The 26,620-nt window shown below is 35.3% G+C and overlaps 3 protein-coding genes and 1 long non-coding RNA gene across 5 annotated transcripts; 1 reads left to right on the forward strand and 3 right to left on the reverse strand.

Annotated features, from left to right (window-relative positions):
- Nucleotides 1-800: 800 nt before the first annotated feature.
- LOC133801374 (uncharacterized) lies at nucleotides 801-4,628 on the reverse strand. 2 transcript variants are annotated; one of them, XR_009876853.1, is made up of 6 exons: nucleotides 4,257-4,628; nucleotides 3,179-3,285; nucleotides 2,837-2,993; nucleotides 2,660-2,752; nucleotides 2,354-2,475; nucleotides 801-1,090 (listed from the first exon to the last, which is right to left on the reverse strand). It is a non-coding gene; the product is annotated as an uncharacterized LOC133801374 (long non-coding RNA). The 2 variants fall into 2 exon arrangements; XR_009876852.1 differs by having other exon boundaries at nucleotides 3,179-3,314.
- A 5,273-nt stretch (nucleotides 4,629-9,901) lies between these two features.
- On the forward strand, nucleotides 9,902-12,133 carry LOC133801375 (L-type lectin-domain containing receptor kinase IV.1-like). The gene has a single exon (XM_062239563.1). The coding sequence runs from the start codon at nucleotides 9,960-9,962 to the stop codon at nucleotides 12,009-12,011; it is 2,052 nt and encodes a 683-aa protein (XP_062095547.1). The 5' UTR covers nucleotides 9,902-9,959; the 3' UTR covers nucleotides 12,012-12,133.
- A 426-nt stretch (nucleotides 12,134-12,559) lies between these two features.
- LOC133800383 (uncharacterized) lies at nucleotides 12,560-14,739 on the reverse strand. The gene is made up of 3 exons (XM_062238341.1): nucleotides 13,883-14,739; nucleotides 13,550-13,799; nucleotides 12,560-13,228 (listed from the first exon to the last, which is right to left on the reverse strand). The coding sequence occupies exons 1-3, from the start codon at nucleotides 14,737-14,739 to the stop codon at nucleotides 12,560-12,562; spliced, it is 1,776 nt and encodes a 591-aa protein (XP_062094325.1).
- Nucleotides 14,740-14,889: 150 nt separating this feature from the next.
- LOC133800384 (uncharacterized) lies at nucleotides 14,890-16,233 on the reverse strand. The gene is made up of 2 exons (XM_062238342.1): nucleotides 15,521-16,233; nucleotides 14,890-15,361 (listed from the first exon to the last, which is right to left on the reverse strand). Exons 1-2 carry the CDS (start codon nucleotides 16,231-16,233, stop codon nucleotides 14,890-14,892), a joined length of 1,185 nt encoding a protein of 394 aa, XP_062094326.1.
- Nucleotides 16,234-26,620: the final 10,387 nt, after the last annotated feature.

Consider the following 26,620-nt stretch of genomic DNA (forward strand, 5'->3'; position numbering starts at 1 on the left):
GACATAATATGAGTTACAAAGAGAAGAAATGAACATTAGCAAATATAGAGAGGATTGTTCTAAGCTCGATTTCTAAATTTCATTCATTAGATCTCATGTGGTGAGTACAATTAGTGAATCACAAATATATCAATTGCTTCTCTATGTGTCCACACACATCTTAAGGTGTAGATAATTGCTTGGAAAATCATGGTTTGAGTTCTTTGCAAAAAGCTATTGGATTAGATGCTCATAATTTAATATTAGAAGATATCAATGATTATTGATTGTTCACCAATTGATATGTTTCTATTTTCACTATGTATTTAGATTAATGTATGTATATTACTGGATCTAATATTTAAAATATTTTAAAAAAAAAAACACTACTACAAAAAAGGCTTTATAGGACTACCATTGCGAGTCCTCTATTTGAGAGCCTTAAAAACTAAAGTTTTTAGGACTCGCAAGAATGTCCGCGAGTCCTAAAAGATCTTGCTGAGTGCCTTTAAGTAAGGTTTTTAGGACTCGCGTTGCAAGTCCTAAAATGATGTTTTTAGGACTCGTGCTGCGAGTCCTAAAAGAATGTCTGCGAGTCCTAAAAGATCTTGTTGAGTGCCTTCGCGAGTCCTAAAATGATGTTTTTAGGACTCACGCTGCGAGTCCTAAAAGAATGTCCGCGAGTCCTAAAAGATCTTACTGAGTGCCTTTATGTAAGGTTTTTAGGACTCTCTTTGGATGCCCTTAAAAGTTATATTTTTAATTTTTAAAAAAATTATTTATTGTTATTTTAAATTAAAAATTATGATTTAAATGAAACATTTATATACAAATTAATCTAAAAATTTATAGATTAAAATAAAACTTATTAAAATTATAATCGTCTTGACCTTAAAAAATATATAACTAGATTTACAAAGTAAATAATTAACCATTCAAACAAGAATCATTTACTCTAATAAAAATTACAAATATAATAAAACACTAAATACATTGTCAAACAACATATATTTCTTCTTCTTGTCCTAAACACTAAACACTAAATACTCACCCTCGTCACTATCTTTCCAAAGTAAGGATTGGTTGCCATGAATTTCTTTCTAAATCATCCCTGAAACATGAAAAATCACATTATAATACACCGAACATGAAAAATTATAACTAGATTTTTATTGTAGTGTACATAAATAAGTTTATTCACAATTGTTACAATTTTCATTTTGATTTAAAAAATATATCCCTTTGAGTGTCCAAAATGTATTAAAATAAATTTGAAAAGAAAATACTAAAAAAACACCAAATTTTTTTTTTGGACCCTATACTTCCATATTAAATATAGAATAAAAAAGAATAGTATAGGTAAATAACATACATATATATTTATATATGACAGTATTTATTTATCAAAGAAATGAAAAAACATAGTGTAATTAAGTGATATTTTTATTTCACCCTTTTGAATCCCAAGAATAATACTTCATACTTTATATTCAAGTAATGTTTATATAAATGTCTGCCAAGTAGAGAGGTGGCCTTAATTATATGTAATATATAACATTTCGATAGACTATATATAAAACATGCTTAAATGTGTCTCAAACCTTTAGATTTTGGAGCCTAATATTGAGATTATAGGATAAAACTTGAGACTTTCATCAAACATGTGTTATGCAAGAAAATTGTAAAATATGCATAAATTGCTATAATGATGTAATCACACAACATAATCTGACTGAGCAAAGCACAACATCAATTAACAGAAATATACTACGTGAAAATTTAACAAAAAAATAGGTTACAAAAAAAACATATTACATGAAAATTAAAACATAGTAATATACATATCTTGCACTGAAAATAAAAGAAAAAGAGAAAAACCATGTAACCATCTATAAAAAATCGGACAGCATATCCCCTAATTTACCAGCCTAGCCATCTGTCACATTCAACACCAACATGTCAAACAAATCAAACAGCACACATGTTTTCATCCATATATCACCGCAGCACACAAAATTCTCAGAACCTACTTCACTAAGACATGCAAGTTATCAATCTTCCGTTATCACCGCAGCTCACAAAATTCTTAGAACCTACTTCACTACGGATGAATATCTAAGATATTCAAACTCCACTAAAGTAATACAATTATCATTCAAAATTGTAAAATATTGAAAATTAAAAAAAAATTGGATTTAGATTTTATATCCATGTAAAAAAATGATGGGATAATTCACACTGTCACAAACATTGCACATATTTATATAACTCAAAATTTAAACTAAAATCTTATCAAAAAATTCACACCAGAAGGTGATAAATATGGTATCAAGGGGGACAAATAAAGCAGCCAGCGTAAACCATTTTGCCTTACCAAAAGTATATGTGACAGGTTTTCTATCTCGAATGGAGCACCTTGGAGCAAGCCCATCCATATTGTAAAATTTATCAAGAAGGAGCTTGTCTGTGTTGCTTCTTCAGTAACCTCTCTTTCCTCTGTACAAACAAAATCAACAATAGTTTATCACCCCCCACAATAACAGAAAAAACAACATAAAATCATTGCAGTAATAGAAGTAAACTAAAGATTGCAATAGGGAATATGGAGAATTGATCACGGTAAATAAAACAATGATAATAAAAAAGCAATATGTCCATCTCAGAAAACAGTTTTAGGTACCTTATGAACCCTTTCAACCTTAGGAAGCATGTCTTTCTTTTACTTTTTCCCTAGTGAAACCTCTGTTCTATTATTACTTGAGAAGAGTTTCTTCTGTGAGATCATACAATGAGCTTAGAATTAGAAAGAACAGCAACAACAGGTTGCAACATGCGCAGATCATTCTTAGCAACTTACAGAAACATCTTGGAATTCATCAAAATTGCTTGCAACTGTTTCCCACTGGTATGATGCATTGAGTGGGACTTGAGAGCCCTTTGATTTTGCCTTCTTCACTTCAAATTTTCTTATCTCCCTGTAAAGTCTGTGACCAACCATTTCATCATCTTCATACCTATAGCAACAAACATGAGAACCCAGTATAGTATACAAGACTCAGACCAACCAACATGTGGGAGACCGTTTACAAACAATTCAAGGTTTTCCAGTATAAGTGTAAAACCAACACCGATGTCTAAGCTCAGAGAAAACAAATGGAAACCACATATTTTATAGGTTTGTTGAAAAGTGTTAGATTACCAATATGAAATTCCATGAGAGTCACCTCCAACGCATTCTTTACGAAACGTTGCAAGTGGAATTCCATGTTTAATTGAATGGTCAATATAGTTCCTGATGTCATCTTGCTGCAAAACACCACCCACATTCAATCTACCTGAACATACAAAAAAATAAATGTAGTAAAAAAGATTTGCACAAAATTCAAAATAAACTTGGTAGCTGTAAAGTATGATTATAGGCTTAAAAGGAAATAATGGAGAATTAGATATGTGGTCAAGATCCCATATATATAAATATATATATATATATATATATACATAATCAAAATTAGAATGCACACTAAATGGAAACGTAAACTCATAACTGCATGACCTTTTCAACAAACTCACTATCTAGTTGAAGACACATCAAACAAATAAAAACAAATGTACAGAGTCATGGTCAAAAGTAAAATTTAAAAAAAAATGAGGAAGTTTTAGGGGTATTACACTTTCATGAGTGTATCACATTTCTTTAAATTTTCAGATGAGTTTGGTATCAAACACTACCCGTTAGTTTGGTGGTTGACTTTTTCTTCTTTTCTTTTTTTACCTTTAGGAGGTGGTGGTGGTGATGGATCATAATTTTTTTTACCATATAACAGTAACGATTTACATAGAATAAGCTAGATAGTAGAGAAGTCAGTGTATCAATCAAATTACAGAACATATTTTCTATTAAAAAAAATGGCTACTTTGCATCAGTAGCAAAAACTCACTTGTGCAAACCTAAAAAAAATTAAAATCACAAGCAACTATTGCTGTGATTTCTTGAAAGATAACCCTTGAGAAATTTAAAAAAAAATAATCAAATATACTATAATATAATAATATTACTCATTAAGAACATGTCAACATGAATTGACTATAATTAATTAGAACAGCACAGTTCAAATAAAAAAGAACGCTGCACTGCATGAACTGCCCCAACCCACATGTACAAAATTAAAAGATTTAAAAAAAATCCAAAATCACAAGCATGCACTGTTTCCATTTTCATGAGTAATCAATGCACATATGAAATATGCACATTAAAGTTCTCTTGTTAATGGAAATACCTCCACACGAATGTCACAAAGTGCTTTCAAGATGACCGCATGAACTCCAATTTTAAAAAAAAATTAAAAAGAAAATCTGCTGCTATATGCCGTGAACTATGTACGTCAACCCAGAAATTTCCCCCACCGCTGAGAACGCACGCCGCCGCCGCGAGCTGAGGTGCTGGAGACAAGAACCCACGACGCTGGAGAGGATTTCCCTGGGTCCCAAGAGCCCACGCTTGCTGGAGGCGAGAACCCACGCTCCTCCATCGCCGTTCACCAGCCACCAGCCACCGTTCACCCACGCTCCTCCATCAACCCAAGCCCTACCGAACCTACATCCCCAAATGTGCTGAGTTTTCTCTCTTGCATTTGTGCTGAAATTTTTTGACCCATATATTATTTTCGAAAAAAATGAAGTGTATGTCTCTTTTACTTATAAATTTGAGTCCTATGTTTTTTCAGGACTCTCCGCGAGTGAGTGTCCTAAAAACTCCATAAGGACTTGCATTTAAGTGCATATCTTAAAAAAGTGTCCCGTAAATGATATTTTGTTGTAGTGAAAATTAACTAGATCTAACGAACACGCTTCCATTGTGCATCTTGGAAATCTGTTTCCAACCCGTTTTTCCATATATAATGGACATGTTGATTTTTAAGGATTGTTATTATTTTTTAATACATGCCTATTTTGGATCACTCTTTAATATTATATGTGCACACTTGTATATTTGAAAAGAAGATAATGTTGCGAGACAATGGATTAGTCTGCGAGACAATGGATTAGTCTCTATCGTGTTTTGAGTGGATCCATATCCACTGATAGGCATTATTATTTTGATTAATGCTATTAGTAAAAAATAAGCGTGGAGATAATGTGTTAGCCCAAGAATGGCTCCCAAGAAAAGGAAGGGGGGGGGGGGGGATAAACAACAATATAAAGTAGTTTAAGGATAGGAAGATAAAATCTCTCGTTTTTACAAGGTTCAGCAGAACTAAAGCCACCTACGTCCTTGGTCTTCAACATGATGAGTGCAGAGTTCTAAGAACGAGCGAAGTTAAAAGACTTGACTAATCATTTCATAGCAGGGAAATATTCACCAAGGTCTTACCCAAACCTCTTATACTTGTGAATCCGATGCCATCCTCACCTATTCCAAGTTGTTGTGAATCTAGTGTCAACCTTATCTTATGCGGATTGTTGAAGAGGTGCCAATCTCACCTTGTTTGCGTTGTTGATAAACTGATTCCAATCTTGCCTTTATCAGATTGTTGAAGTGCCAATCTCACTTTTACAAAGATGATAGAAAAGATGAAGTACAATGGTTTTCACTCTCTCTAAGGATGATAAATACTAGTTGAGAACCTAGAGCGAGATGAACACACTTACAAATAAATTCTCACAAATTTGGCTCAAGTGTGTGAAAAGTGTTTTGGAATGATTTACACAAGGTAAAAGCTTTAAAAACTTTTGCTAGCTCAGAGCTATTTGAGGCATTTTGGAGCTTTCTGACTTCACCTAAGCGAGTTGCTACTCGACTGGCCAATATAGCCATTTATGACCATTGAAAACGAAATCAGAAAAGAAAATGGACCCACTTGAAGGTACTCCGGTCGACTGGCATGCATAGGTCAGACTATCGGGTCTTGCAAATTTTGGGGTCGTAATAATTTGTGCTTTGGTAACAAATTATGGGTTTTCTGGTAACATATTTGTTACTTTCTAGTTACAAAAATATCACTTTTTCTTGATCGTTTAAGTTAACTTGTTCCAACAAGATAAACGATGGTGACATCATAATCGGATATTGCATATCATCAAAACAAGAGTGATGACAATTTTGAACCAACATAATGTTCCAAAAAGCACCATATAAAGGAGATTTCGCTTAGTATATCACTTTATATTTATATATATTTAATATATAACGAAAGTTATGAAAATAAAAGAAACAATTGTCAGTTTAAGATTTTTCTAAATCTTATTAAATCTCAAAATTTTATTACTACAAAAAGTCAAATTCGCTTCAGTTCAAAAAGTCACGTAGAAACTAGTGATGCAAACTGTTCTGGTTTTCTCATTTCTGCACTGACGCAAATGTAGTTTTGTGATAGTGCCAAACTGACATAAATGCTACCTTTTGTGACATTTCTGCACTGACACAAATGAAGCATTTGTGACAGTGCAATACTACTGCGAAATCTAGATTTAAAAAAAAAAAATTAGTCCCATATTTTAACCCATTATTAAATATTATTATCAATAACCTCTAAAATGAAAAAAAAAAATGTTGTTTAGTCATTTCAAAACAACAATGAGTTGTAAACATTTCTACAAATCACCATATATACATATATTCATATACATATTATAGCTTAATACATATACAAAAATATCCATTATTAACAATTAATCACCATTTATAAAACAACAGTAACAATACCTATTGTAAAAAAACAATTCACATTTTCTTTTACAATCATGTAGAAACTTATACAGAAAAAAAGCCATCACATCCAGCACCAACACCATGTCCGCAACACAACCACTACCACTACACAACCAGGTCTATGAGCTCTCACCCTGTTCGAGCCATCCCCATCACGAACCACTATTCACCACCACCATCACAACCTGTCATGAACCACTAATAACCACCACCATCACAACCTGCATCTGACCAAATCCACAAAAGAGAAGATATGCCAAATCCGCGAGTCCTCCCACTCTGTCCCAGCCCCAGCCACCTCCACCATGAACCATGACCACAACCACGAACCACTACGACCATTATTTACATCTGATTGAACCCATAAGAGAAAAAGAAATGCCAGATTTGTAAGCCCCCCATCTTGTTCGAGCCTCGTCCACCACAAACCACGATCACCATTACCTCCATCTAAGCATACCTAGAGAGAGAGAGAGAGAGAGTTGTGGCTGGGAAGAATGAGGAAGAGAGAAAAAGGGAATAAAGTTTAGGGATTATAGGATAAAATGCTGAGAGGCTTTGAGGGTTATAGAAAAATAGGGCTTCGACCCATAAATATTTTTCTAAAAAATAAAAAATAATAAAAGCAGTCATTTAGCGTCAGAGGTGGATTGACGCGCCACTATTTATTTGCGTCAGTGCCCCACTACCACAAATGAGCATTGGCACATCTGTCCACCACTAACGCTAAAGGAATAAATAACCAATGCCAATCTTTATTGTGGTGCTATTTAGCTAAATTTGCGTTAGTTAGCTACTGACGCAAATTTACAGATTCGGGCAACAGTGTCAGTGAACTCTGTTGACTAACACGAAAAAGACTTTTTTGTAGTAGTGTTTCCATAAATTAGCATCAAGATTCGATAACTTCAATACAAAATTCAAAAGTTGGGAGAAAACACAATGATTTATTTCTTAGGCAGCTAAAACTGTCTCACAGTAAAGAAAAGTACAAATAAATATGGTTTCCTAAAATTGTCTCAAAATCCTAAAGCAATAAAAATGAAAAAAATTTCAAAAAAGAAAAAATTAAAATCTTTTGGTGCTTCTAAAGCAGTTCAAACAATATTTTTTGGGCCTAAAACTAGGCTATGAAGGGTGTCACTAAGTTGTGCATGTAAATGTCTAAACGGGCTTCAGTTTCATAACTCGTGGGTCCATTGGTTTAGCCCAAGTGAAAAATTAGGGGCCTTTAAAGTGGTCCTACATGTACACGAACGTTTATCTAAACTCTCCAAAAGCTCCAAGGCATACTCATCCATTGTCTGCCCTGTATAAGAATAGAATAGGTAATCAATTCTTAGAATCTCAAAATAGAAGTGGTTAGTTCCTGGGAATGAGATATCTGTACATGGTGTCGTAGAAATTGCTTCATCGCTTGCCATTCTTGCTTTTTCCCAACCATGACCGCTAACTTTAACAAACATTCAAATTCGATAATCACATCTTGTGGTTTGTCCCATGAAAAAAAATGTTAAACAAGTTATTTTTTCCATATATTTTTTAGACAAAAGTTGAAATTCTCATGCATATGTAAGTGTAAACAACAGAAAACAATCCCATAAAATTTTAAAATCCATTTTCTTAATACTATTTTTACAAAAACAAAAAATAAAAAAATATCTATTGATCCATAAAATTATAAATTTATGTGGTTGAGCTGTGTATTTAATGCATATTATTATAAATCATAACGAAAAATTGCTAAAACGAATTGTCGTGTGATAGTAATTAATCATTATTCGATCGAGTCCCCAACCATTCAAAAGTTAGACTCATACCAAGCCGCCAAATATGACATTACTTAGAAAAAGAAGATACAAACAACTCTCACGTGTTTGACTGACAATAATATATATATATATATATATATATATAGTAGAAAATTTGTAATAAGAAAGTGATTTTTTTTTTCAATTTCTAAGAAAGTGCGATTCACACACAGTTATATTGTACGATTAGTTCAGTTATGTGGTAATTTCAAAGAGTGTTTGTATATTAATTTTTATAAAAATTAACCACCAATGACCTAAATACTGAATATATATATTTGTAATTATATTTGCAAAGTACAATAATAATAGCTGTACTCGATTTCTTACAAGTGCAAATCACGTTGTGTTAAAAGTTCATCTCTTGCCGACTTAAATTTTCCATTCTTCTATGAATTTTTTTTTTCTTAATATTAAAATAATAAAATTATAAATTATACTAAATAATTTTCCTAGTTTAGTATTTGCTAGGGGAAAAAAATACGATAGACAAAGAAGCCTAACGAGAGAATTTCGAATTTCTCCGGCTTTTAGTGTTTGAGAATTGTTAAAGGACATTATTGGTGCCTAACACCACAAGAGGTGGCGCACTTTTATTGATGTAATTTAATATTGGATCCTACACATTTTAATTTAATAAATATTGTAAGATATCGCTAACCAACTATAGAGTGTCACCTCATGTGGTGTTAGACAACTTAAGGTGCCAAACAACAACACTCTTAGGGATATTTGGTATAGTGTTTAGTTTGGTGGGAATAAGAATGTCAAATCTAATCCATGTTTGGTAATTTTATATTTAATCACTTGAGGTTTATGTTTCCAAATGAGTCCTATTTTTTAACTTGATTTTACGGTGATCTTAACCTCTTTAAACACTTGAGTTTCATATTCCCTTAATCTAAACCCGTTCTAACTCTATTTCTACAAACCCAAACTCCATACCAAACACCCTATTAGTTTCTAGTATATATTGTTGTATAAGTCTAATTTGTATTAAATTCCAATAAATTATTTTATATATTTTTATTTATTCTAATGTATTATGGGTAGTTTACAAGTTATTAAGTACATAGAATAATATTAATAAGGCAAGAATTTTGGTCGTAGGTCATGTCACTATTATGAAATGTCTATTTTAATTTGACGTTTTACGTAAAATACATGTAGTGGAGAATTGGTTCATTGACTCGTCGGAGCTTGTAAGCCATACATGAGAAATTGTTATCATCTTTAGAAAAGTAAATCAATATCATCTCTTTTCTTATGCCAATTAATTAACTAGAAAATTATTAAATGGGTTTACGCCATTTTTCAACTATTTTTACTTTTCTTTTGATTTTATAAATAATTTATAAAATTTTAAATTTGATTTTTCATTACCAACATTGTTTAAATAAATTATTAAAAGATTATATATATAATAGTTTTAATTATTTAATCTATTGTTAATTATAGCCATGTTTTCTAAGGTTCAGATATTGCTTCTCTTACTATCCATAACCATAACAGCAGCAGCAGCAGCTTCATCCCAAGATGATCATGGTAATCTCAGTTTCGCCTTCAATAATGGATTCAAATCAAGTGACCTGGACCTCGACGGCGTTGCTGACATAACCTCCAATGGCCTCCTGCGGCTCACAAACAACACAGTACAGAAAACGGGTCACGCTTTCTTTCCCAATCCAGTCACCTTCAAAGCCACCCCAAACGGCAACGTTTCTTCCTTCTCCACCACATTCGTCTTTGCCATCAGATCGGAGCTCGCCGCTCTGAGCGGCCACGGCATGGTTTTCGTGATAGCTCCTGAGAGAGGTCTCCCCGGAGCTCGTGAGAGCAACTACCTTGGCCTTTTTAACGAGTCCACCATTAAAGACAACGACGCCGCGCACCAAGTTGTTGCAGTCGAGTTCGATACCATCTACAACGGAGACGTCGGAGATGTCAACAACAACCACGTGGGCATTAATTTTAATAATTTAACATCTGTTAAATCTGAACCGGCGGGGTATTTCGACGGAAAAAATGGCCGGTTTACAAACTTAACTCTTATGAGTGGCAAACCGATGAAAGCATGGGTCGAATACGACGCTGTGAAGAAGGAGATGAACGTGACTTTAGCTCCGGCTGGAGCTGTTAAGCCCCAGAAACCGCTTTTGTCTTTGCTTAAAGATCTTTCACCGATCATAAAGGAGACCATGTATGTTGGTTTTTCTTCCTCAACGGGCTCTTTTATAACTAATCACTATGTTCTCGGTTGGAGCTTTAAGATTAATGGCAAAGCTCAAGAGCTTGAATTCTTTCAACTCCCGAGTCTACCTCCGGTCGGACCCAAACAAAAATCCAAGTTTTTAACAATTGGGTTACCGGTGATTTGTTTGAGCTTGGTGGCTCTAGTCATATTGACTTTAGTTCATTTAATCAGAAGAAAGAGAAAATTTGCAGACATAGTTGAAGATTGGGAGCTCGAGTATGGACCCCACAGGTATAAATTCAAAGATTTGTATTTAGCGACGAAGGGTTTCAAGGACAAAGATTTATTAGGTACCGGAGGATTTGGTAGAGTCTATAAAGGAGTGTTACCCACCAACATAGAGATCGCTGTCAAAAGAGTCTCGCAGGAATCAAGACAGGGTATGAGAGAATTCGTGGCTGAAATCGCTAGTCTCGGCCGGCTCCGGCACCGGAACGTTGTACCCCTTTTGGGTTATTGTCGCCGAAAAGGTGAGCTTCTTTTAGTCTACGATTACATGCCCAATGGCAGCCTAGACAAGTATCTATACGACAACCCAAAAACGACACTAAATTGGAACCAAAGATTTCGTATCATAAAGGGAGTTGCTTCAGGTCTATGCTACCTTCACCACGAATGGGAACAAGTCGTCATCCACCGGGATGTGAAAGCCAGTAACGTACTACTTGACGGTGAGTTGAACGGCAGGTTAGGAGACTTCGGTTTATCTAGATTGTACGACCATGAAAGCGATCCAAAAACAACCCAAGTCGTTGGGACACTCGGGTACCTCGCCCCGGAGCATGCCCGAACTGGAAAGGCGACGGCGAGATCCGATGTCTTCTCATTCGGAGCTTTCCTGCTGGAAGTGGCATGCGGACGACGACCCATCACAGGGAGAGGAATGGCAACTGAGGAGGAGCTGGTTTTGGTGGATTGGGTTTTCTCTTGTTGGAGAAGAGGAAGGATTACCGAGGCTATGGATTCAAATTTGATAAAATCAGATTCTTTCACAGCAGAGGAGGAAGTAGAGTTGGTATTGAATCTTGGGTTGTTGTGTTCACATTCGGAACCGAAGTTGAGACCGAGTATGAAGCAAGTGGTGTCGTTTTTGGAGAGAGATGTGCCGTTACCAGACCTGTCAACTATGGGGCTTACGGCGGCGGGGTTGACATTCGCGAATAGAGAAGGGTTTGATGATTTTGCAGCATCGTTTCTGTCATCTTCGGCTGAGTACTCAGAATTAGTACACCAAAAATTGCAATTAGTAACATTTTAATTAATGACATTTGTTAAAAAATGTCACAATAATAGTATTTTAGTGATATTTGGCAAAAATGTCACTTTATTAAGAATATATGATATTTTAATTAGTGGCACTATTTATATGATTTGGTGACATTTGATCAAAAATGTTACTAATTTGTGAATATATAATTTTAGAAGCATTCAAAAAAATTTCACTAGAGGCATTGCAAAAATGTCATAAAAATATTAGATTTAGTGACATTTTAAAATGTTAATTAAATAAATATTTTTAGTGACATTTCAAAAGTGTTACTAGTGAAATGTTGCCATTTTTAATTTAATAATTATTTACTTTTAATTTGTTAATTTTTTTTATTTTACAAATTTAGATTAAGAGTTTAAATGTAATTTATTCTTTTAGGCCTAATTAAATTCATAAATGAAAAATAACTATAAATATTAGCACATGATTATAATAAACTTTTTTGAATACATGCAATTGAACTCCATAAAAATTATTAAGACAAATACAATTCTGGAATTTATGCAAAATATGAATAAGAAAAAAAATTACAATCCCTAAGTTTCTTCATCCATCTCATTTGTATCAAACGACACTGATGTATCAATAGTTATGTCTTGCATATCTTCCCTAATCAAACTACTCTCTCCATCCCCAACATCAATAGTTGCGCTACAAACTTCAGTTTGCAAATAAGACTCCACATTCTCATCGTGTGATTGCACACTCATATTATAATAATCTCTAGGATTGATTTTTAAAGCAACATGCCATCCATTATGTTTGAGGTCTTCCACATACATTACCTGTTCTGATTGAGAAGCTAATATAAATGGCTCATCTTCACGCATCAATTTTGAAAAGTTGACTCTTGTGCAATCCTTCTCTTTTTTAATGCCACTTCTTGAAATCCAATCACACTTAAATAACACAACACGATTTCCCAAAGAATAATCTAGTTCTATAATATCAGTTAATATTCTATAAAAAGTAACCTCTCCGAAATCAGGATTTGGGTCCCTACTACTTGCGAAACTTTGAGTCTTGGCAGTCATAATAACTCCACTATTTTGAGTTCTTAAGTTCTTTTCGATTTCTTTTGTGTGAAACCTGAAACCGTTTATTAGATATCTTTTAAATCGAATGAAAATATTGTTTGGACCTTTTACCAAACAACGTAAATCTTCAGAAACTCGATCATCCCCATTATCATATAATTCTTCTACCTGATTTGAAAAAATGTAATAAGTACACTCAATATGTGTTTGGCTCATTAAGTTGATGCAAAAATTATTAAAAAACTTTACCTTTTTTTGCAAACCATGAAGGAAATGATTGGCTATGAATCCGATCTACGGTCATGGTTGTTTGACGAGAGTTTTGTTGTGCAATCATATTTCGATGTTCCCTACAAAATAAGTTAGCTTTAGTCATATTTATATGATGTTTCACATTTTTATTATTATTGGAGATATAAAAAATAACACTTACTCAATAAATGATTCTACGATATTGTAATTAAATAACACATATCGATGTGCCTTAACTTTAGTATCCTCATCTAAATTCTTAGTATCTATTTTGCCCAAATGTCGACCCGTCAGTTGGAAAATAGGCAGTGTTTCTCCATTTTGTTCCACATTACTGTAATTTCTAGGCTTGCAATTAAATTTTGTCTCCACACCTTCCATATATCTTGAGGAAAATGTTAAACATTCATCAGCTAAATATCCTTTAGCAATACAACCTTCCGGTTTGCTTTTGTTTCGAACATATGACTTTAACTTAGACATGTACCTATATTTATTCATATAAACATTAGAAAAAAATATTGAAACTTCTTACAGTTAAATAAAATGAAAATCAATCAACATTTTTACCTTTCAATAGGGTACATGCAACGGTAAATTGATGGTTCATCAATTCTTGCCTCATATGCTAAGTGTATCACCAAATGAACCATTATATCAAAAAATGTAGGGGGAAATAATTTTTCAAGATTACAAAGAATGATAGGTATTTGTTGTTCAAGTTGCATGAAATCTTGTGGTAGAGCAACTTTTGAATACATCATGCGAAAATAATTGCTTAAAGGAGTTAGATGTAGACGAACATGCACACTCGATATTCCCCTTAGTGCTAGTGGTAGTAATTGAGTCATAATGATATGAAAATCGTGACTTTTGAGCCCATAAATTTTTCTTTTGCTTACATCAACACATCTAGAAATGTTGGCAGCATATCCATTTGGAACCTTAATTGTCTTTAGAAATCGACAGAAGACAATTTTTTCTTTTTTGCTTAATGTAAAACATGCAGGCGGAATGACAGTTTTCTTTGACTCGCTCTCCTTTGGATGAAGTTCAGATCTAATACCCATATATTTTGAATCAAGATGTGCATTCAAATTGTCTTTATTTTTTGCATCTAAACTCAATAATGTCCCAATCAAACTTTCACATACATTATTTTCAATATGCATCACATCAAGATTGTGTCGTAATAAATTATCCTCCCAATATGGCAAATAAAAAAATATACTCTTTTTCTTCCAATTGTATGGCAATGAAGGATTAACAGCTGTCTTTCCAAATTTAAGTTGGTAGCCTGCTAACGTATCCAATATTATAGAACCACTTAATGGTGTTGGAGCCATTCTTTTCTCTTTTGTGCCATCAAAAGACTTTTCATCATTTCTAAATGGGTTGTTGTTTTCTAACCAGTGTCGATGTCCCATATAACAATGTTTTTTTTGCTATACTTCAACCATAAAGAATAAGTGTCTTGATGACATGATGGGCACGCATATTTTCCTTTCGTGCTCCATCCTGATAAGTTTGCATATGCTAGAAAGTCACTCATAGTCCATAATAAGGATGCCCGCATATTAAATTTTTTTTTTGGTAGATGCATCAAAAGTTTCAACTCCAACTTCCCATAACTCCTTTAACTCTTCAATCAGTGGCTTTAGATATACATCAATATTATTTCCAGGTGCGTCTGGACTAGGTATGAGCAAAGACATAATGAAATTAGGTTGCTTCATACACATCCATGGAGGAAGATTATATGGTATCAAAATAACTGGCCATGTACTATGGCTTACACTTAATGTTTTGAAAGGATTCATTCCATCAGAAGCTAGCCCAAGCCTGACATTTCGAGGATCTGCAGCGAAATCCTTATGGTTGTGATCAAAAGTCATCCATGCTGGAGAATCACTTGGGTGTCTCATATAACCATCACTTGTACGATCTTGTTTATAATGCCAAGTCATAAAATCAGATGTTTTTGATGACATAAATAATCTTTGTAATCTTGGTATCAATGGAAGATGGCGCAAGACTTTAGCTTCACTCCTATTTTGATAATTAAAATATCAAGTTATTATAATCTAGAAAGTATAAATCAGGTAAAAGAAAAAAAGATTCTTATTTTGATTTTTACAATGTCAAGTTACTCTAATCTAAAGAAAGTATAAGACAGATAAAAGAAAAAAATTGTTATATGTAACATACCTTGGTGTAGAGCATACTTCACATTCTGTGTCATTTGCAAGTTCTTTTCTATACAACATGCAATCTTTTGGACATGCATCAATTTTTTCATAATCAATTCCTAGAGTGTTGATTAATTTTTTGGCCTCATAAAAAGAATTGGGTAATGTTTCACCTTTTGGCAATACTTTTTTGAATAAGTCAAGTACCTTGCCAAATGATTTGTCACTCCATCCACAAATGCATTTAATATGAAATAATTGAATTAAAAACGAGAGCTTTGTAAAACTCGTACAACCTGGGTAAAGTTCTTTCTCTGCATCTTTTATCAAATTGTAAAATTCTTTTGCTTTCGCATTTGGTTCATCGCCTTCACCTTGAAGATTATCATTTTCAATTTCACATTCGTCGTCTCCAATACTATGTCCAATTGCATCGTATATAACTCCTTGCATATCAATGGTATAATTTGACTCATGAGTATCACGAGGAGTGTCAACATTTTGCGTAGCATGCGAAGAAGTTTCTCCGTGCAATACCCATTTAGTGTAACTATCTACAAATCCGTTGCATATCAAATGTTCAAATGCAATTGTATGGATGACAGGTGTGATAAGATCGCACTTTACACAGGGACGTACAGTTTTTTCTTCATGACTTGCATTTTTAAAGGCAAAATCAAGGAAAAAATTAACACCATTTTGGTATGAATCACTTAATCTAGAATGGTGCATCCAACTCTTATCTATTGATACTGCGAATGAAAAAAAATCAAATTAATTTATATTATAATTAAAAAATATTGGTGATTATGAAATAAAACTTTTGATTTATTTTTTTGAAAAAAAAATCATAAATAGTGCTTTATTAGATTTGAATGCACACTATTGTTTATCAAAATAATAAATACACATATAAATCCAATTAATTTTAGATTTGATTATATTCTACAAGAAAAATAACAAGATGAAAAACATAAGAATACGAATTACCTCAAAAAAAAAATTAATACTTTCGTTGCTTTTAGTTTGAGAAACAAGTATTATTATGAAGTGTTTTGTAAGGAGACCAATAAAGAGAGAGTACGATGTAGAGATGCAAAACAAATATTTTATAATATTTATTTTTATATGCATGCATATATATAGTTATTCTTAGCCATGATATTTATTTGTAAATTAAAAATTTCAAAGTAATTATAATTTAAAATTAAGTTTAAAAAATGGAAGTTGGTTTAAATATTTTTTATTTAAAATTTGAATTAGATACTATATTTTTTTTTTAAAATTGATAATATATGATGTATATATCTATATATCTATTATAGGAAAGATATTAGAGTTTGTTTAGAAAAAATATTAATAACGTAAGTAGTTTTCATTTAAATTATATTAATTTTAATTTGACATGTTTAAAAGATATATAATCATATATTTATTATGAATATACAAAAACTAATATGATAAATATCTTACGTTTTTTGTTTTTATGGAATATAATATTTTTGTTTTTTTTGACAGATTAAGAAAAACATATTTATGTATACATATAAAGTAATCTTAGTAATTAATTCTATTTTTGCTATAGTATTAATTAAAATTATTCAAAATTGATTATTTATCAAAATTAGTTCTAAAAATTTAGAAATTAGTTTTGAATAGTTTTTATTTAAATTTTTTAAATTTGAATACATATATATCACCTATTCTTGTGCAAAAAATGAGTAATATATATATATATATATGATATTTTAAAAATAAATAGACGTAACATCATTTTTTTAATTTTATAACAGTATATAAATATTATATATATATATATAAAACAATTTTATATATCTTATAGTTTTTCAAACTATATATATAATAAACTTATTAACCATCAAAACTACAAACATAATAAGTTTTTCAAATAAAACTTATTGTGACAGTTTTTTATTTTGAAATAAACTATATATATATAATAAACGATTTTATTATTTACAATAAACTATATATATAATAAATAATAGTATTAACTTATTATATAATAAGTTTATATTAAAAGAAAAAAAAAACGTTTTTATATAATAAATATATATATTATGTGAAAGTAAACTGATTTGTTTTTTTTTTTGTCAAATTAGATAAATAAATAAATTTTGATTAAATCTTTTGTAAAACAAAAATACATATTAAAAAGAGCGCGTATTAAAAATTATGGCGGTTATTCTATATGTCACGATTGTTTTACCCCTAAAAGATAGTTTTGATTATCTTCTTTCCCCACTCATCTCAAATATGCATACAACACTCATCTCAAATCTGGAGAAGGCTAAACTAAGCTTACCAATGTTATACCCAAAAATTGGAGATCAAGGACGTGGCAATAAATGTGACAAGTGGCAGTGCATGGTCAGTAAAAGACACGTTAATAGTCAATAAATACATTGACTCCTCAGAGTTGTGATAAAGTGACCCGGTAGACTGACGAAGAATTTGGACTGCTTGAAAGATGTCATAACCAAGCCAAGTGCACCTTGGTCCGAGGAAAGCTAAGGAAAGTGCATCCTAGGAGGCTAAGGAGAATGCATCCTAGGAGAGCTAAGGGGAATGCATCCTAGGAGGCTAAGGAGAATGCATCCTAGGAGAGCTAAGGAGAGTGCATCCTAGGAGAGATAAGGAGAGTGCATCCTAGGAGAGCTAAGGAGGGTGCATTGAGGAGAACTCAAGAGAGTGGTCCTAAGAGACCCCAAGAGGGTGATCCTAGGAGACCCCAAGGATGAGATGCCAAGGAGGTTGCCTCGGACCTATCCGAGGTGAGAAGCTTCAAGGAGATTGCCTCGAACCTATCCGAGGTAAGAAGCTTCAAGAAGGTTGCCTCGGACCTATCCGGGGTGAGATGCCAAGGAGGTTGCCTCGGACCTATCCGAGGTGAGAAGCCAAGGAGATTGGTTCAAGGAGAAACATGGCATGCTAGAGGAGAGTGTCATGTTAGAGGAGAGAAGTGCATGTCCTACCACCATGCACGTTCGACCCACAAAAACGTGTCCTACTACCATGCATGTCCTACCACCTTGCACGTCCGACCAACACTTGCATGAGTGGTCAGTAGGAGGTGGATCAACTAGCTGGAGGAGACTAAGTCAAGATTCCCAGAAACAACTTCAACAAGATAGGCGGGAATCTCTCATTCTTCCCACAAATGGGGGGTTTGTTACATTTTGAATTTTGAATGTTTCTTTGTAATTTAAATGTAATAAATATAATAAAATATCCTGGTTCTAGGGGATACCGTATGTATGACCCTAAGCCTATAAATAGAGAGCTTATGGGATTAGAGAGGGGCTTCTTCTGCTTCTTCTTTCTAGAGAGAGAAAATTGGGTCTGAGTATTCTAGAGAGAGAAAGTACTGAAATTAGAGAGGACTCTTGTATTTTTGCAATCTGTACTGAAGAAACTCAGTTGGCTCAGTCCATCTGATCTTGAGTACGGATCTATAAATCACAACTCTAAGTGGATTAGGCTATTACCGACAATCGGGGCTGAACCACTATAAAAATCTTGCGTGTTCTTTATTTTCTTTATTAAAACTGTCTATTGTCGTTTACATTCTCTTGAAGGCTTGTCGTTATTGACGTTCTCACGTCGTTGGCTAAAAACGCAGTCAACAACCAATGAGAAAAAGACTACAAAAAAGATGGTAAAACTAGATACACACTTTTTGGTCTTAATTTCTCTATGAATATAATTTTTAACCTATTTATTTTCATATTTTGTTTGTTATTGAATTTTGAAAACTATAGATATGGAAGCTCAGGTGGCAAAGATTTTAATGGAAGAACAAACACAATTGATGACAATTCAAACCTTCTAAAACGATTTTAATATTTGAGGTGATTCTTCTTTTTCTTCCTTACATTATATGTTTGAAATTCCTCAAAGTTAATGAATCCGACACAAACATTTAGACATAAATGCATTCAGATTTGTGAAAATTAGATATTCTATTAAGTTTGTGTTATTGCTTCTTTTCTAACCAATGAGTCCTAGAAATTAATCGTATTTTATTTTTCTTTCCATATGATAAATGATCCTGGCACATATCTTTCATTTAATTCTATTTGTTGTAATAAATATTGGGTAATAAATTCTATGCTGATAGGAGAGTCAAGTGCTTTTTCCATGTTATAAATAAAGGAGCCACAATAAAAAATGCATGTAAGTTCAGTTTTTGTATGCAAAAACTTGATAAAACTTATCAGTAGAAGTTGGCCAGCCTTTTGGTGTTGATCACTGTAGTTTTGCTCCAAAAAGGAAAAGAAAAGCTTAATAAAACTTAGACATAGGCTAACTTTTTGGTGGCGAATCACTGTGGTCATGGTGTTTCTTCTTTCCGGTTAACTTTTATTTTTTGTAAATTATATATAATAGAGCTCTCTTATAATTTGTTAGTTGACGAATTTTTCAGCCAACACTACTCTATATTAGTCTCCTTAAAGTGAAAACATAATCAAAGTTGACTTCGCCATAATTATTCTATCAATAAACTAGACTTTCTCAATTTTTGATTATAGAGTCTTTGAGAGCCTAAAGGAATCTGTCAAATTTTAATAAAGTCAAGTCCATTTCGACAGACTCCAAACTTGAGGCAAAGCTTTCCCACAAGAAAATCCTCTCGTGCTTCCTTTATTGTTTTTAATTAGGAAATCAATTCCATTTAGTCTCTAATAATAGGATAATAGTGTAACCTAAACCCAGTTAATATATCAAATGAGAAAGAAAAAAAAGCATATATAATATACTCATGCTCACACTATAATTTGATAGTTAATTATGAAAGGATCTCATTATTATTAATGGTAGTTATTTTTATTTATTTTGTTGGTAATGAATGATGGCTTCAAACTTTGACCCACTAAATCATTAAATAAGCAATAAAAGTAATTGTTTTCATAATATAATAATTGCAATGTAATGCCTCGAATTCTCCGATATGGTTTAATGGAGGGATAGTAGGCGGGGAGGGCCATACTTGTTTAATTATACCATTAAATGATAATATGCATGTATTATGATATGATGTTATATGCGTGCATGCGGGTCCACATTTGAATAATTATGCTATTTTGATAATTTGGCCCATTGAGGGTGAATACGTGTATTTGGGTGCATAACTTGATTTGCGAATGAGATTCCATTATTATGGAGATATATTCGAGCTGTTCGGCATGAGACGATCATATAGAGTGGATTAGCGGTTTTGTCATAACGGGGTCAATTTTGGGGTAATAGAAATGTTTATTTGATGATAAATTGGGAATATTTGAGATCAGGGTGAAATTTCAGAGGTTTTGACTATAATGTCCCTGGGGGTATTTTTGGGACCCCGAGCATTAGGTTTTATATATTAACTGGGTAGCCCTTGAATCAATCAATGCAGTATACAAAGAACCAGCGCTAGAGATCTGACCTGTCACAACTGAGGGACTAGCCTCCACCTCAGTCTGAGTCAAAGCGAACACCCTAGCAGGAGCAAGACTGTCTCCCTGCTTTGGCTCATCTTTCTTAGCTTGTGGACAGTCTTTCTTCAGATGGTTGGCACTCCCACAGATAAAACATGCCCTAATCTGGCACTCACCCTGATGTCGTCGCCTACACTGAGGACACACTGGGAAGCTCCTCCAGTTGTCACCACTGCCTTGACGGCCACCAACAAAACCCCGCACTCTTCTATCAGAACTAGGAGGAGTAAATGAATCTGGAACCCTCCTTTTCTGCTCACTGGGGCCACCGCTCCGACTAGACCCATCAAAAGGAGGTATCGTCCTCCTGGCATCGCTCCTGACAGCACTGTCCCTCCATATCTGATCCTCAGCCCTCTCAGCAGTAAGGGCGTTATCCACTGCTTGTGCATAAGTAGTAGTCTTTGGAATCAAAGTAATATTCACATCACGGGCGATCATCACATTCAACCCCTGTATAAACCTATCTCTCCTGGCCGCATCCGTCGGCACTAAGTCTGGTGCAAACTTCGCCAGTCTGTCGAATCTCAAGGCGTACTGGGTAACTGACAACCTGTCCTGAGTGAGGTTGATAAACTCATCAACCTTTGTAGCTCGAACTGTTATACTGTAGTATTTCTCATTAAAGATACTCTTGAATTCCTCCCATGTCATGACTGCGACATTCCTCCGCTGACTCACCACATCCCACCAGATGCGGGCATCCTCCCTAAGCATGTAGCTAGCACAAGCTACTCTCTCACTTCCCTCGACCCTCATAAAGTCTAAGATCAAGGAAATCATGTTCAACCACTACTCTGCCCGCAGTGGGTCCGATCCACCCTCAAAGGTAGGAGGTTGTTGCTTCTTGAATCTTTCGTACAAGGGTTCCCACCTGTTCTCAGTCACAGGCTGAACCGGCACTGGCGCCACATTCTGCTGTATTGGCAACCCTGTAACCTGTGGAGAGGCATGCTGCCTCATCTGACGAAGTTCCTCTTCCGTTCTCTGTAATCTAGCCTCCATTTCGGCCAATATCTGCTGCCAGTTCTGTGGGGCAGGTGGAGGGTCCTGACCCTGATTGTCATCCTCAGCCCGACTGCCGCGGAGTCTAGATGATTGCCGAGGCATTACAACTATATGCCTGCATCAGTGACACCGCTTATCAGGCATGACAACAAAATCCAATTCCACCTCCCAATCTCAACAACAAACCAAGATCAATGGGCCTTGCCCTGGCATCATGCATATGCTATTTCATTCACCATGCTCTTTATAAACTAAGCAGGCAGACAGGACAACCAAGCACATATTCAATCATAATAATCAACCATACCAATCAACCCTGAGTTGAGCTTTTCAATGGCAGTGAGCGTACATGTTCGGTCAATCTCCAGAACCAATAAACCTTGGCTCGCTCTGATACCAAGTTGTAACACCCTACTACCTTAGATCCGTTACTAAGTGAGTTTAAAATGTGCTAACAACTCGCTAAACGAGGCTTTTAGAATAAAAGTGTGATTAAACTGAAATTAAGGCTGTAATCTTTGAAAATCCCTTAAGTCATTGAAAATTTCAAGTGTCTTACATCTGGGATCCCAAAACACAGTTTATAAAATATTTACAACTCCAAAACAAGTTTACAAGTGATTAACTATCAAAATTAGGGTTTATACAGCCATTTCTCAAAATACCCCAACCAAAGTAGTTGGGCAGGCCAAACATGTACGCGCCGCCCCCATGCTCTCCGTACTCATGGCTGGTTGACCTTCTCTTTGCCCTTACCTGCAACACAGAGCACCCGTGAGCCGAAGCCCAGCAAGAAAACTCATACAACACATAACATATGCATATTATATAATCAACACATTAGACAGTCCACAGACAAAACAGATAGTTTCTCAGACTTAATAAGTTCGGCCATGTCGTCCCGGAGGCATTACCAAAGCCCGGGATCTCGGTCCTCACCGTAGGGATATCCCATGTATCCAATGGGGTCTCACCCTAACCACAGACACTCCATGTGCTAAGTGGTATTCCCGGCCCCACTGCAGTTCTCGGCCTTTCACCGTTCTTGGTCGTTCACCGTTCATTCAACTATAACCACATATAGCATTTGCTATCAACAATCAAACATATAATAGTACATTTAGAGCTATGTCCTAGCAATAATACAATTTAGGGCCGTGCCCTGCAACAACACTATGGGCCCACGCCCTGCTCTACGGGTGTTACAGTTTTCTTACCTGTACCCCGAGCCTCCCGATGCACCAAGATCACAAGCACGGTCCTCTATCCCGAGCCTCTCCGAAATCCTAGTCACAACACATATAAAACACCCTTTAATGCTAGCCAATCCAAAACCACTTCCCGGGGCCAATCCCACACTCTCAGAACCCCCAAATTCCTAAAACAATACATCGGAGACATCCCCCAAACCCCCGGAGCAAAGGCTCAAAATTGCAAAATCTCATGCTCTGAAGATGGCCTAGCACCACGGCGCCCTACAAGGAGGGCCGCGGCGCCCAGAAATTCCTCTGTTGCCTATGTAGCCTTGCGCCGCGGCACCAAAGAACAGGGCCGCGGCGCCCCTTCGCGAACCCAGATTTCTGGGTTTTCCCCTACGTTTTTCCTGAGCTAAAACCATTCCAAATCATTCCAAGCAAGTACCTAAGTCCCAAAATCAACTCAAAACCCCAAATGAACCCTTTAACAACCTATAAACATCATAAACAACTCCAATCACACAATCATATCCAAAAATCCACTCTTGAGTTTCAAATTTCAGAAACCTAAACCATGGCTTCTAAAACTTAAACCATAGCTTGAAAAATATGAACCTTGCTTCTAAAATCTTAAACCACATCAGAAACCAGAATATAAACATGTTCAAACTCTTACCTCAATCAAGAATCTGGCTTGAACCCTTCTCAATTCCAGCCTCCAACCTCTTTCCTCTTGATTACCCTAGTTGAATTTCCAAGTGAAACCAGCCATATCCCCTTTAGATTTCCACATTCAATCTCTGAAAATTCAAACTTAAATTCAACAAAAACAGAGCACAAACTCTTACCTCTGAACAACCTTGGCCTAAGCTTGATCTTGGTTACTTCAAACCCCTTGATTCTCATTCTAAGACTCAAATTCAGCTTCCTTCTTCTGCTTTTCTTTTGCTCTATCTCTAGGTCTCAAATTTCAGCATAAACCACTATCACCAAGTATTATACGTGAATGATCTTTCCCTTAGCTGAAGAAATCTAAATCCCTACCAAAAGACCACTTTGCCCTTCCATCTATTTCCCCTTCTAACTAAACCTCAAGGCCCTTTTCGTCATTCCTACTTTCTTACAATTCTACCACTTCTTTCAACCAAACTTGTTACTCTTAGCAGTTACTAACGGTTACATAAGTTACCAAATTACCAGTTACCATTAACTCACAAGAACCCAATTACAAAATCCCCAAAATACCCCTAGGCTCCTCCCGAGCCGGGTATTTAGTCTCGTTGTGACTTTTAAACTAACTAGCTCCTTAGGACCGTCTCGGCACATGCATCACACTGATATCACCACACTCACGTGGTACAAATCACACAACACAATCATCGCATTTATGCCCTCAACGGGCTAAAATTACCAATTTACCCCTATCATGCAAACAGGGCCCACATGCATATTTATACCACCTAAACATGCATTCTAATCACATATTCATTTAAATTCATATATTATCATATTATTTCACTTATTGCCCTCCAGGCACGCTAATCAAGGTCCTAAACCCTATTAGCAACTCGGGGTGTTACACCCCCCAAGTGATTGAGGAACTTTAGGTCCTCAGTCACTTGCCTTGACTAGGACCTGTTCGAACATTACTGCTCATAGCAATGAATTTACAATAAAAATATAGCAAAATAACACACGTAATGAGCAAATACTTGTAATAAATAAAATAGTGGGCAAGAATGAATGGTTGCGCATAGTCCCTTTTATTTCTCGTAATAAATGGATAAAACATGTCTGTACGAGTGATCAACAAAATGATCTTACACTTACAAGCAATCAGTCACGTAAAATGACCAACCTTTTTTCATAACTTGTAAAAAGTAAAATTAATACAAGCCAATTCTTTAGGAAGAATTGTTTATTGATAGTACTTGCGCATGTGTTCTCCATTCCAATAGCAAGGAATGAGATTTCCATTTAAGCGAGCAAGTTTATAGGTGCCTGGTTGAAGGACTTCTTCAATTTGGTACGGTCCTTCCCAATTAGGTTTGAGTACTCCAGTGGCCGGATCGCGGGTGCTGAGAAAAACCCTTCTAAGTACTAGGTCTCCGACATTGAATTTCCTTTCACGTACTTTAGAATTGAAATACCGGGCGACCTTTTGCTGGTATGCTGCTACTCATAGTTTGGCTTGCTCTCGCTTTTCATCGACCAAATCAAGAGATTCCATCAATAGCTGGCTATTAGAGCCTTGATCATATGTTATTCTTCGATGCGATGGTGGATCTAACTCAACAGGCAACATAGCCTCATATCCATAAGCTAAGGAAAATGGAGTATGGCCTGTTGCTGTTCGATGGGAAGTTCTTTATGAAAAAATAACTTCAGGCAATTGCTCTGGCCATACCCCATTCGCCTCCTCAAGTCTTTTCTTCAGAGTATCCTTTAGCGTCTTATTGACTGCTTCGACTTGTCCGTTCGCTTGAGGGTGAGCAACTAAAGAAAAGCTCTTGATAATTCCATGCCGTTCGTAAAAATCTGTGAACAGATCACCATCAAACTGGGTGCCGTTGTCCGAGACAATCTTTCTTGGCAATCCATAGCGACACACGATGTTTTTTACTACAAAATCCACCACTTTCTTGGTCGTTATGGTTGCGAGTGGCTCAGCTTCGGCCCATTTAGTGAAGTAATCGATGACCACTACGGTGTACTTGATGCCACCCTTTCCTGTGGGCAAAGATCTGATTAGATCTATACCCCAGACTACGAATGACCACATACTTTGCATCTGCTTTAGCTCATTAGGGGCTGCTCGTGGAATTTTGGAGAACCTTTGGCATTTGTCACACCTCCACACAAATTCCATTGAGTCTTCATTCATTGTTGCCCAGAAGTATCCTTGCCTTATGATCTTTTTTTGATAAACTCTGCCCCCCAGCATGGTCCCCACAAAAGCCTTCGTGGACCTCTCTCATCAATTCTTTGCCCTTCTCCTTGGAAATACACCTGAGGAGTGGCATTGAGTATCCCCTTCGGTACAGGATTCCCTCGACCAGGATATACCTAGCAGCCTACCGTTGAAGAGTCCTAGCTTTGTTTCTGTCCGTCGGTAACACGCTCTGCATCAAGTACTCTATGTAAGGTGCCATCCAAGTGTTCGCCACTTGGATTACCAAAGAGGTCCCTTCTGCTTAGATGCTTGGTGCTGATAGTCGCTCAACCGGCACTATGTTTGGAGTGTCAGCATCCTTGGCACTTGCCAGCTTGGCCAAAGCATCAGCGTTTGAATTTTGGTCGCGAGGTACATGCTGGAGAGTGTACTTATCAAACTATGCCAATAGATCCTTCACTTTATTCAAGTAAGTGACCACTTTTAAACCCCAGGCTTGGTACTCTCCAATGATTTGGTTG

This window comes from Humulus lupulus, chromosome 9 (assembly GCF_963169125.1).
Source record: "Humulus lupulus chromosome 9, drHumLupu1.1, whole genome shotgun sequence".
Classification (NCBI taxonomy): domain Eukaryota; kingdom Viridiplantae; phylum Streptophyta; class Magnoliopsida; order Rosales; family Cannabaceae; genus Humulus; species Humulus lupulus.